Source organism: Cavia porcellus, unplaced genomic scaffold (assembly GCF_034190915.1).
Source record: "Cavia porcellus strain 051 isolate PalLab524CR breed Dunkin Hartley unplaced genomic scaffold, mCavPor4.1 scaffold_11, whole genome shotgun sequence".
Classification (NCBI taxonomy): domain Eukaryota; kingdom Metazoa; phylum Chordata; class Mammalia; order Rodentia; family Caviidae; genus Cavia; species Cavia porcellus.
Window position 1 is genome coordinate 67918520 of NW_026947494.1, and position 13271 is coordinate 67931790.

Sequence of the window (13271 nt, forward strand, 5' to 3'; positions counted from 1 at the left end):
CGCGTTAGACTCTGAAGGTTCATATTCACATTTAATATGCACCTGCTATATACAAAGTGCTCCACTAGGTACTGTTGATAACTCTACTCTGCTATTTGGTTATGAAAATAAATCTTACCAACGTGTCCTACAAGGTCCTGTTAAAGGCTGTCAGGAGAGAATGCACAGAAGTCCTGGCTTGGGGTGGAGGCATAAGAGTATTTGCTTTAAGTGCCTGTGTACATCCTCACAAGCTATTCTCATAGGAAGCAAAAGTAGTGGCTATAACTAGAATGAAGAGATACTGGATATGTGTGAGTATGATTTAGTTCCAGTTTGGTGGGGGAAATTGAATATATTTGAAAAACTATTCTAAATAGTAAAGTAATTGAAGTTAAAAAATTGAATTAGTGCTTTTTCTGGCCTCGATTCTCTATCTTTTGATTACTATTTGTATTTGTACAGTTTCCAGCCATGCAGCTAAAATTATAAATTTTCAACATTTAGTATTAAATAAAAATGTTAAAATCTGTTATATCCCAGGTTAAAAATATGAATTTTTGTCATGTCTACTTTATTTCTTTTCATACTGTATTTATTTAGTCTTCCTGATCTGTCAGGAAACCTAGTTTTTTTTTAAAGGTTTCAAATATTTATCGCTGATCCATTAGTGCTAATCACAGAAAAAGATTAAGATTCCTGATTAAGACCATTAGGCTGTACAGACAATAGTATTTTTTACACTTGATATGGTGATATAATCTTGACCATAATAAAGCATCATGTTGTGACCTCTGAGGGGTAAATGTGCTGCAGCTCATGTAAGTGCCTTACAATTACAGCTTGGTCCTCCTCCAGTGTCTCCTCTTGGAGTTTACCTGATTTTATTTCCAGTCTTCATCCAAATCCTTTGAGGAATGCAGTGATTCTGCTTTTGCTTCTTGCCCAGGAATCATTTGATTCTGAAAGTCTTGTGAGAAGACATGGTTAGACTCGGAGGCAAGAGCACGCACTTGATGGTGGACAGAAGCAAAAGAGAGGAAACTTAGCTAGATTATACTGTAATCACAGAACGTCCTTTTAGCTAGTATTTCTGGCCATGTCTTGCCAATTCTTTTCCCTCAGGAAGTATCTAGGGGTGACCACAGAGATGTAAGAGAAGACCTCCCTTCTGACTTTTCCAGGATCTGTCTCTGTCACCTAACTTGACGCTATTGGATTCTCTCCAGACCATAGTTAAATCTAGACAGATTTAGAAGGGGCAGGAAAAGGAATTTAGAAAGTATAATGTGAGAGAGCCTTAAAATATTTCCATAAAATTTAATGGTAGCTTTTAATTTCTTTGGTAATACTGCAACATAAACAGTACTCATGGCTAGCTAGTCCATGCAGGAGCACCGAGTCGGCATTTACATCATATGGAAAAGGTGTTTAAGGAGAGATGATCTGAGTTATTTGCTATAAATCATACAAATTGACAGCAACATAGTCCAGCTATATGTATAATACACTATTTGTATATAAGTAATTCATATTTCTTTAGAAAAATAGATAATAAAAGATGAGCAGGAAGTACACATCCAAGCATCTAGCAATGACCACATTAATGTTCACAAATTTTCTATATATGTTGATGCATGTTTATCTACACATAGGCCACGTGCACTTTTTTCCAAGGAAACTATACTGACATAATTTTTTACTTAAAAATAATTTCTTTTTATTTAGCAAAATACTGGTTATTTTGTATTTAATGTGAAGCTATTTCTATTCTATTTCTATTTCTATTTCTTTCCATTTTAGGATTATACTATGATGTAAACCCTCTTTTAAGACACATGTGTTATACCAAATGTTTATTCTAATAATTATTTCTGAAATGAATGTAAGAAATCACCAGTTAATAGATTACAATTATCATCCTAGAGACAGTTGCTCAAGTCACAGTATACACATTTTGGATTTTATTACTCCTTAGTTCTTATTACTTTTTTTTGTTTTTTGGAAGAGAATAAAGTCAAATATGGCAAAACAAAGCTGTCAGTCAAAACCAAGGATAGACATAGCACATGATGTAAAAACACAGTACAAGGTTATTGACAATGGTTACCATAATGCCTCTTGCTTCCTTGAAAAGAATTGTCTATCTCATTAGGTATTATAAAGTTGAACAAAACAGTAGAGAACAAGACCAATAAAACCTAAACCTTGTAAACACTACAGGGCTTCCAAAGAAGATAATAGTCAAACCAGAATGGGCATCATAGTGAATCTTATTGCCTTCAAAGTAGTTGCCTATACCTTCAAAATTGATACTATCATACAGAATGGAACAGAGTCTAATCAGTCAAAACAAGTTAGTGGGAGAATTTCAGGACTTCAAACCAAGTGAATAGGAAATCAAATAAGTTACTATAATATATCCTGCTAATTTTTTTTATTTTTCCCCTTAATTAAAAAAATCATAAAAAATAACTAAATAATTTTTTTAAAGAATAAGGAAGAAATTGAGATAAGAGAGAACATAACATCATAACAGTACAGATCAAAGCATGACAGTTTCAGCAACCTAGCGCTTCATCACCAAATAACCCGGTTTAATAGTAGTTACCATAGTGTCTTTTTCCTTGAAATATTTGAATATAACTTCATATACTATAGCTTCAAACATATCAAGTCAGTGTAAAACCATTCAAGTGGATGAAAGCATTGTAGGGTTTTTAGAACCAACTAACAGAAAATAAACAATGGTTTCTATATTATCTCTTTGCCTATAACAATTTTTGTTTATACTATCACATATAATAAAATCCAGCAAGACATATCATGATAAAACCAATGGAGACAGAAGAGCCATAGTTTGGTGGGGCTTGAAAACAAGATGATAGTAAATCAGCACTAGCTATTATGATGATTTATTTTCTTCAAAATAGCTGTTCATTTTATCGCAGGCAATAATAACAAGCAGCCCAGAATAAAGCCTTTCCAATTAATAAGTGAAAACTTTATAAGGCTTCAAGGCCACATAATGGAGAATCATGATTACCACATACTTTTATATATTTGAATCATTACTTACATTAGGGAAACTATTCGGTATTCACACATGCGAGATTGATTTATTTCACTTATGAGTACAGTCTCAAGCTGCGCCCATTTATTGATAAATATCTCAATGTGATCTTTCTTTATAGCTGAGTAATACTCCATTGTTTAGAAATAACACATCTTTTTTATCCATTCCGCAGTTGATGGACACTTGGGTTGTTTCCAAGATCGGGCAATTACAAATTGTGCTGCTATAAACATAGGTGCACATATATCACTGTGGTATGATGCTTTCAGTTCTTCTGGGAATATGCCTAGAAGTGGAATAGCTGGAACAAATGGGACTTTCAATCCCAGCTTTTTGAGAAATCTCCAGACTGACCTCCATAAAGGTTGTACCAGTCTACAATCCCACCAACAGTGTAGGAGAGTTCCTTTTTCCCCACAGCCTCTCCAGCATTTGTTGTCATTGGTTTTCTTGATGCTGGCCATTCTTTCAGGAGTGAAATGGAATCTCAGTGTGGTTTTAATTTGCATTTCTCTAATGACCAATGATGATGAACATTTTTTCATGCATTTATTTGCCATTTCTATTTCTTCATCTGAGAATTGTGTATTCATCTCAGATGCCCATTTTTGGATTGGATCTTTGAATTTTGGGGGTCTGAGTTTTTTCAATTCTTTATATGTTTTAGACAAAAGTCCCTTGTCTGAGGGGGAGTTCACTAAGATCTTTTCCCAGTTTGTGGGTTTGCTTTTCACTATGCTGGTGATTTCTTTTGACATGCAGAAACTTTTTAATAAGAGGTGGTCCCAGTTATTGATTCTGGGAAGTATTGCTCATGCGGTTTGAGTCCTGTTCATGAATTCTCTACCTACAGCTATGTCTTCAAGGTTTCTACCCAATTCGTCTTCCAAAAGATTTAGTATATCTGTTTTAATATTCAGATCTTTAATCCATTTAGATTTTAGTTTAGTACATGGTGATAGGCATGGGTCTAGATTTAGTTTTCGGCAGATGGAGAGCCAGTTTTTCCAGCACCATTTATTAAAAGAGACTATCGTTCTTCCAGTGAACCTGCTTGGCTCCTTTATCAAAGATAAGGTGGTTGAGTGTGTTTGTAGTTGTGGTTGTATCTTGTAATCTATTCCATTGATCTTCGGCTCTGTTTTGATTCCAATACCACGCTGATTTTACTACTGTTGCTTTGTAGTATAACTTCAAGTCAGGGATTGTGATGCCTCCTGCCTTGCTTTTCTGCTTAGAATTGCCTTTGCTATTCTAGGTTTCTTCTGGTTCCAGATGAATTTTAGGAGTGACTTCTCTAGATGTATAAGGTATGTTGGTATTTTTATTGGGATTGAATCTGTATAACAGCTTTGAGAGAATGGCCATTTTCACAATATTCTTTCTATCCATGAGCAAGTGATGTCTTTCCATCTTCTGAGATCATCTTCAATTTCTTTTTTCAGTGTATTATAATTTTCCTTGTATAGGTCTTTCACTTCTTTTGTAAGAGTAATTCCTAAATATTTCATTTTTTTGCTTACTAGTGTGAAGAGTGTGGTTTCTCTTATTTCGCCCTCTGTGATTTTGTTGTTAGTGTATAGGAATGCTATTGATTTTTGAGTATTGATTTTGTATCCAGCTACGTTACTGAATTTATTTATTATATCTAAGAATCTTTCAATGGAGTTTAGGGGGTCTTCTCTATAGAGTATCATGTCATCTGCAAACAATGTTATCATTGTTTATAATTATAATTTAACTTCTTCTTTTCCTATCTTTACCCATTTTATTTCTCTCTCGCTAATTGCTCTGGCTAGTACTTCCAGTACTATATTAAATAGGAGTGGTGATAAAGGACATCCTTGTCTTGTGCCTGATTTTAAAGTAAAGGCTTTCAGTTTTTGGCCATTTAGTATGATGCTGGCTGTTGGTTTGTCATAAATGGCCTTTATTATATTATATTGAGGTAAAGACCATCTATTCCAATTTTCTGTAAAGTTCTTATCATGAATGAATGTTGGACCTTATCAAAGGCTTTTCTGCATCTATAGAAATGATCATGTGATTTGCACTTTTGACTTTATTGATATGGTGGATTACATTTATTGATTTATGTATGTTGAACCATCTCTGCATTCCTGGGATGAATCCCACTTGGTCATGGTGTAAAATCTTCTTGATGATTTGCTGCATCTTATTTGCCAATATTTTAATGAGGATTTTTGCATCTGTGTTCATTAGGGAGATTGGTCTATAGTTCTCTTTTTTAGTTGGGTCTGTCTCAGGTTTTGGTACTATAGTAATATTTGCTTCCAGGAATGACTTAGGAAGGATTGATTCCCTTTCAATTTCAATGAATAGTTTGAGGAGTGTCGGCATTAGGTCTTCTTTATATTTCTTGTAGAATTCTGCAGTGAATCCATCTGAGCCTGGGCTCTTCTTTGTAGGTAAGGACTTAATTACATTTTCAATTTCATTTATAGAGATTGGGTTATTCAGCAGTTTTACATCCTCTTGATCCAGCTTTGGTACTTCATATGTTTCTAGGAATCTGTCTATTTCTTCTGTGTTATCAAACCTTTGAGAGTAGAGGTTTTCGAAATAGGTGTTGATGATCTTCTGTATTTCTGTAGAGTCTTTAGTGATTTCACCTTTTTTACTTCTTATTGCAGGAATTTGAGCGTTTTCTTCCCTTTTTTAATAAGGTTGGCTAGGGGCTTATCTATTTTATTTATTCTTTCTAAGAACCAACTCTTTGATTCGTTGATTCTTTGGATTGTTTTCTTAGTTTCTATTGAGTTGATTTCTGCTCTAATTTTTATAATTTACTCCCTTCTTTTGGCTTTGGGCTTGACTTGCTCTTCTTTTTCTAGCTGTTTGAGGTGTAGCACCAGGTTATTTATTTGTATTCGTTCTGTTTTCCTGATGTGGGAACTCAGTGCAATAAATTTTCCTCTGAGGACGGCTTTCATTGCATCCCAGAGATTCCGGTAAGTTGCGTCTGTATTTTCATTTTCTTGTAGGTATTGTTTAATTTTTTCTTTAATTTTTTCTGTGACCCACTGATTACTCAAGAGTGTTATTCCGTTTCCATGTGTTTGTAGGATTTTTGCAGTATCTTTTATCATTAATTTGTAATTTCAAAGCGCTATGATCCAATAACATGCAAGGGATGAGTTCAGCTCCTTTGCATTTGTTTAAATATGTTCTGTGAGCTAATATATGGTCTGTTTTAGAGAATGACCCATGTACTGCTGAGAAGAATGTGTATTCTGATGTTGTTGGGTGGAACATTCTGTATATGTCTATCAAGTCCATTTGTTTACAGGTGTGATTCAGTTCTGTTATTTCGCCTGGGGATTTAGCTCAGTGGCATAAGTGCCTGCCTTGCAAGTATGTGGTCGTGAGTTCAATCCCTGGTACCGGTAAAAATACCAGTTCTGTTATTTCTTTGCTCATTTTCTGTCTGGTTGATCTGTCCCTTGGTGTCAAAGGCATGTTAAGGTCTCCTGTTACAATTGTGTTACTGATAATTTGAGTTTTCATTTCTGTTAATAGTTGTTTTATATAACTGGTTGCTCTGGAATTTGGTGCATATATATTTACGATAGTTATCTCTTCCTCTTGGAGTTTTCCCCTAACAAGTATGTAGTGACCTTCTTTGTTCTTTATGATCATTGTTGGTTTAAAGTTCACATTGTCTGCAAACAGAATGGCTACTCCTGCTTTTTTTTTTTTTTTTTTTTTTGGATTCCTGTTGCGTGAAGTATTGTTTTCCATCCTTTGACTTTCAGTCTGTGAGTATCCTTTTGGGTTAGATGGTTTTCCTGTAAACAGCATATGGTTGGGTTTTGTTTCTTGATCCATTCTGGTAGTCTGTTTCTTTTGATTGGTGCACTGAGACCGTTTACATTAATGGTTATAACTGTTATATGCTGGTTTATTGTTGACATGTTATTTCTCTGCCTTTGCATCTTTATCTTTCTGTTCTGTTTAATTATCTGCTTTCCTTAGTGGTTTTTTCCTTTGTGTATCTAAACTGTCTCAATATTTTTGGCACAGTTAGCTTGGTGTTCATGAAGTTTCTCAGCTGTTCTTTGTCATGGAAGTATCGTATTTCACCATTGATTTTGAATGATAGTTTTTCAGACATCAGTCTAGGTTGGAAATCATTTTGCTTTACGATCTGGAATACTTCACTCCATGCTCTTCTTGACTTTATGGTTTGTGCTGAGAAGTCTGCTGTGATTCTGATAGGTTTCCCTTTATAAGTGATCTGTCTTTTCTCTCTGACAGCTTTTAATAATCTATTCCTGTGTTGGATTTCTGGGATGGTGATTATTATATGTCTGGGTGTAATTTTATTTTGGTTATGACTATTTGGAGTTCTATAGGCTTCACTGAACCTGATGTTGGTTTCTGATCTCATGCTTAGGAAATTTTCAGCTATTACTTCTCTAAATATCCTCTTGACATCCTTTATGTTGTCCCTTTCTTTTTCATTAATTCCTATCAATCTTATGTTGTTTTTCTTTGCATCATCTTGCAGTTGTTGAATTGTTATTTCCTGATTCCTTGTTATATTTAAAAGATCTTTCCTTTCCTGTTCACTAGTTGCAATCCTGTCTTCAAGGTCTGAAATTCTATCTTTACTTTCATTGAGGCGGTTTTTACAGCTTTCAGTGGAGTCTTTTATTTACTGTGTATCTTTGTGCATCTGGTTTATATATTCTGTTTGTTTCTTATATTGCTCATCCAAGCATTCTATCTTTTTGTTTATTTCCTCCAATTTTTTAACTGTGTTTTCTTTAGATATATTCAGAATCTCTTTCATTTCTTTTATCATTTCTTCTTTTACCTGGGAGATTATTTCGAGTTTGAATTCCTGTAAAGCTTCCTGGAGTTGCTTGTTTATTTCAGTAGCTATTTCGTCCAATATTTGAGGTGTATGGCTTACATTTTCTTCTATATATATCACTCCTAGGGTTTCTTGAGATGGGCTGGAGGTTTGAGGTTGTAGTTTGATCTTTCGTTTTGTCATTTTCCTATATTTCTGTGTTTCAAGTGTTATTTGAAAGCTTCCTCAGTGTCTGTTGGAAATCCACTTCTGTGTTCACAGCTCCTGAGACTCTGGTACCTACTTCCCCCAGGTCGCTGGGCCTCTGGAACCAGTGGCCCTCTTCTGCCTGTTTAGAGCTCCGTAGTTCCAGATAACCTTGTCTCCAAGGACACTGTGGGCCGGCCTGCATGCTGGAAACTCCACAGTTCTCTGAGCGCAGCCAGAATGGGGAGGTGGATGTAGGCACCTCAGACCTACTTAGCCACTTCACTGCACCCAGAAGCCTGGAGGGTCCCGAACAGTCTGGGCTTCGGGCAGAGTACTCTGGACACTTAATGCAGGCTGTAGGCCTCTGGAACTGGTGATGCTCGTCTGCTTGCTGAGAAATCCACAGTCCTCCAGACACACAGGGAGGCAGATGCAGGTGCCCCAGACCCACCCAGCCCTCACTCTGCACCCAGAGGGTGCAAGAGTCCCAAATAGGCTATGCTCCAGAGATAGTGTGCACCTGCCTGCTTGCTGGAAACTCCACAGTTCTTTCAATGTAAGGCTTTGGGCAGTCAAAGACTTGAAGAGGCCTTTGGAGCCACAGTGCTGTATTTGCTGTGTGAGCTCTTTAACAACACTTACTGCAATCTACCTGACCTTGTATTTCCTGACATGTTTTTCAAGTAATGAATTTGGGTTTAGGAGTGTACCTGTGGATGAGCCTGAAAGTGTTCTGGTAGACTCTTGAAGACCTTGGAAGCAAATCACTTTGATCTTTCTAGCAGACTTTAGCCATTAGGCTCCATTTGCAAATAGCTAACTTCCAGGATCAGATTTTAGCTTAGGGTCCAATATATCCAGGACTATAGTGAAAGAAAAAGCAACACTGAAAACCACAATCTTAAAATTTTCATATAATGAGCTTAAGAAGATAGGTTTATGAATAGAAAATCAAACAAACAGAAAATAAGATAGTAGATCTACCCCTTGGTTCTTCTTTTGCAACCACTGATACATTTTATGTTGTCAATGGGCGTTATTAAATTTAGGGACAAACTGCTGAGGAGCAACAAGACAGATCACAGTTGATTTGGTGTATGCTTACAAAGGCTTTCCACCCCTGGAAGTTGATTATTATTCATGGAAGAAACCATACCTGGGTTCAAATTCTAGGCTTCCACTCATGAAGTCCTTGAGTAAATTCTTTCACTTACTCAAGTTTCACTTTTTTCATTTGTAGTTATTCTATTCATAAGGTTTCTTTAAGGAGAAATCAAGTATTTACAGAAAATTAAGGACAGTCCTTGGTTTCATGGTTGAATTTTAGTTTGCTTTCTTTTTCATAAGTTTATAGTGTACTTATCATTATTTTCAAGTTTGCTAATATTATGTGTTCTTCTTTTAGCAGAAAATTTCCTAAGGAGAGTGAGCTCTCACTACTGTTTTTAAGTGTTAACTGGATGTCCCTCTAAAGCATTGTAGATGGGATTTGGAAGGTGATTGGGTTATAGGAGCTTACAGATACTTGCTGCTAGGAAGTGGGGCCTGATAATAAGAAGCAGATCACTGTGGGTGTGACCTGGAAGGCTGTATCTCCCTCCCTTGACTCTATTTCCTGTCTAGCATGCCACAGGCAGCTCTACTCTGCCATGTGCCTCTGCCATGCCATCCTGCCTGGAACTGCCAACTATAGTCTGTACTGTACAGCAAAATAAACCTTTTCTTCTTTAAATTGCAGGTTTTGGATGTTGTGTTTCAGTGACACCATATGAAGGGCAGCACCTGGCACTCACGTTCAATATTGTTGAATCAGTATTTGTAGTGATGGGCTGCTTGCATTCTTTCCATGATGTAGTCTTGTGACCAGTGTGTTCAGGGCAGTTTCCTTGTCACATCATTCATTGATCTGTACTTGGTTCCAGCCATTCTCCGCTATCTGAAAAATGATGGGAAGCTACACTTGGTAGTTTTCAACAACCTTCAGCTGGCTGATGGCAGGCGACACCGGATCCTCTTGAGGCTGACCAATTTGCATCGAGGGGCTGGCTCTGTAGAGTTCTACGTGGACTGCACCCAAGTGGATTCTGTTCACAATCTCCCCAAAGCCTTTTCTGGCCTTTCCCAGAATCCTGAGTCCATTGAGCTGAGAACTTTCCAGAGGAAGGCTCAGGTAGGAACTGAAGTTTAAGGATGATTTAGGGGCTGGGGATTTAGCTCAGTGGCATAAGCACCTGCCTTGCAAGCAGGCGGTCATGAGTTCGATCCCCGGTACTGTTAAAAAAAAAAAAAAAAAGGATGATTTCCACGGCTCAGGAGGCACAGAGTCATGTGTTAAGGAAAATGTTAGTGTATTTATGTTCTGGGTCAGAACAATGCTGGTTGCATACTTGAATTATCCAGGGAACTTGCAAAACACCATCCAGAGGACCACCCTCAAGGCAAGTTCATCAGAATCTGTAGGATGGGTGCCTATGCACCAACATTTAAGAACTACTGATTATAACATGAAGTCAGAATTGAGAGCTTCTATTTTTTCCAGTGATCAGTAGACCCATTGGAGTTGGCCTTTACACTTGTAAAGTTAGAAAGGAGCAAATAAAATAAAAATATCTTCCTGTGATACGATTATCTGGTGTCAATCTTTCTATAATTCTGTTATCTTTAAATAAAAATAAAAAAGAATGGGAACTTCCAAGTCCAACGAATAACACTTTTTACAGCTATTGGCAGGACATCCACTACACTTCATTTTTATCGGTACCGAGGATTGAACTCACGACCGCCTGCTTGCAAGGCAGGTGCTTATGCCACTGAGCTAAATCCCCAGCCCCCAAAAGGAACTTATTACTGGGTGTGGTGGCACTCATCTGTAACTCAGCACTTTGGAAGCTGAGGCAGGAGGATTGCCTTGAGTTCCAGGCCAGCCTGTGCTGCATAAATAAGTTCAAGGCCAGCCTGAACTGTATGGCAAGATCTTGTCTCAAAAACAAAACCTCCAAAAGAAACTTATTGCAACTTAGTTCCATGTAATCTTAAAAAATCTCATCACCCCCGTCTACTGATTTATGCTGTCGATGGGGTTATTTTTGTTGTTGTTATTGCTGTTATCATCGCACCTGCTACAGAAATTGCTACATACATTTCTTTTATAATTTTTATACTAGGAAATGCTGTATTTCATATAAATAAGTAGTATCTTTTGTCCTTTCTAATAATTTGTATCTTGTCATTGTTCTTGAATTTTTATCTGATTTAGAAGTCAGTGCTGAAATCAGTTAACCATGTTCATCAGTTACAGTCCATGTATTATTTTCTTCTATCTCCCAATCCTCATTTTCCATTTTGGTTTTATTACTTAGTTATATATGCTTTGGCTGCAAATGCTTCTGCATTATTGTATAGAGAGGCAGGTGTAAGCAGTGACCTTCATTACAAATATGGTCTATGAATCTGATCCTGGAATTTTGTGCTTGAACAGCAGGAAGCATTTTAAAGCAGAAACTCCAAAGAAGGCTAAGCTCTAAGAGAGGATTTTGGTTAATTTGTTCTTGCAGAGTTATATATATATATATATATATATATATATTCTTTTATATAGACTTATCTATGTGTAAGAAAAAACAATGAATAGAAAAATTACTAACTTTTATTTCTGAATCCTCAAACTAGCCCAAGTAATTCAGACATGGTAACATAGACCATTTCAAAAACTGGTGTTCACAACCAAGTATGTCATTTTGTAAAAGTCTGTACTCAGTTGTGACAAAGTCATGAGGAGCTGGAGATTTCTCTAAAGCTCTGCCTACCTGGGCTGTCAGCAGGGATGAGAGCCTTTGTCTTGGTTATCACTTGCACATATAGTCAGTTAATGAATTATCAAACAGGCACATCCTAGGCATTTAGGATAGTGTGGTGGGCAGGAATGACCATGGTTCTGCCTTCATGGAGTTCAGAGTCTGCAGTCCAGTACAGCATCTGTCACAACTTACTATCTGCTGCATAAATCTTAACTTAGCCAAATTAAAAAGCAGAAAATTCTTAGCATGCTCATTTGTAAAATGAAGGTGATGGTTTTAATTAGCAGTTAACACATAACCTTTTTGCTATACATAAATATGATTAAATTAATATACATAAAATTTAGAAGATAAAGGGGGCAAGGAAATTGACTTTGTGGCTGGCAATGATTGATATTAACTGGGCATGTAAGAATACAGTTCCAACTACTTAAAGATTATAGAGTATACTGCATGTTCATTCTCATAGCCCAAGGAAATCAGAAGCTTCGTACTAACCTGGAGCCCCCACAGTCTAAAAATGAAGGTGTTTAAAGTTGGGACCTATATCTTAAACTTTATAAACAAATTCCAGGTAGTACTTAAGAGGCTCCTCTACAAAATAACTCACTTACCATGAGGGAAAAACACTTCTCTCCTCAGTCACCCTGACGAACTTTCAGGCCAGGGTGGATGCTAGCATTTTCTTAAGGTGGCTGGCTACTTCCATATTTTCTTAAGCCAGAAGAATAGGGCTGAAGGACCTTCAGAAAAATGGGAACCTATAAAATTAGGTAAGATGTTGACACCTAAGTACAGTGTTTGTATAGACCTACTCTGCTGTGAAAACTGTGTGAGTCTGCAAGCATATTAGCTTTATCTGGTGGCAGCAGCCCCTCTGATGTTTGGTTTAAATGTGATATCTTCTAGGACTTCTTGGAAGAGCTGAAGCTGGCAGTACGGGGATCTCTGATTCAAGTGGCCAGCCTGCAAGATTGCTTCCTGCAGCAGAGTGAGCCACTGGCTGCCACAAGCACAGGTGTGGCATGAGCTCCAGGGAGATTTGCATACCTTCAAAGATTCCAAAGTCCACAGGGTGGGGGCCTCATCCCTAACAAAGGGCTGTCAAGCAAAGAGCCTGACAGAGTGGATCTGTAAAAATCAGGCTTTTCTGCAAAGTCCAGGGCCAATATTTTCATTGCACTTTTATTTTTGTAATTCACATGAATTTGAACTAGCTTGATAATCACTTAAGAGCATTATTTTGTTTGATGAATTAGATAAACTACTGTAAGCTAAATACAAACCCTAAGTTTTATAATCATCTCGTCATAATGATTTTGTGGGAAATCATTTGGGTTCGAGTCTCTTAAAAATGACCATCATATGTCTCATACCTTTTGCTGTTTCT

General features: G+C 36.9%; 1 protein-coding gene and 1 pseudogene across 3 annotated transcripts in view; one reads left to right on the forward strand and one right to left on the reverse strand.

Moving 5' to 3' along the window:
• The window catches only part of Thbs4 (thrombospondin 4), a 205356-nt gene that overhangs the window by 167874 nt on the left and 24211 nt on the right, over positions 1 to 13271 (forward strand). For all 3 annotated transcript variants that reach the window (XM_063258424.1, XM_063258425.1, XM_003464392.4), the window contains 2 exons: positions 10007 to 10254; positions 12791 to 12899. In XM_063258424.1, coding sequence (XP_063114494.1) covers positions 10007 to 10254; positions 12791 to 12899 — 357 coding nt within the window. The remainder of the gene's footprint in view (positions 1 to 10006; positions 10255 to 12790; positions 12900 to 13271) is intronic.
• On the reverse strand, positions 816 to 964 carry LOC100720317 (large ribosomal subunit protein eL39-like; annotated as a pseudogene).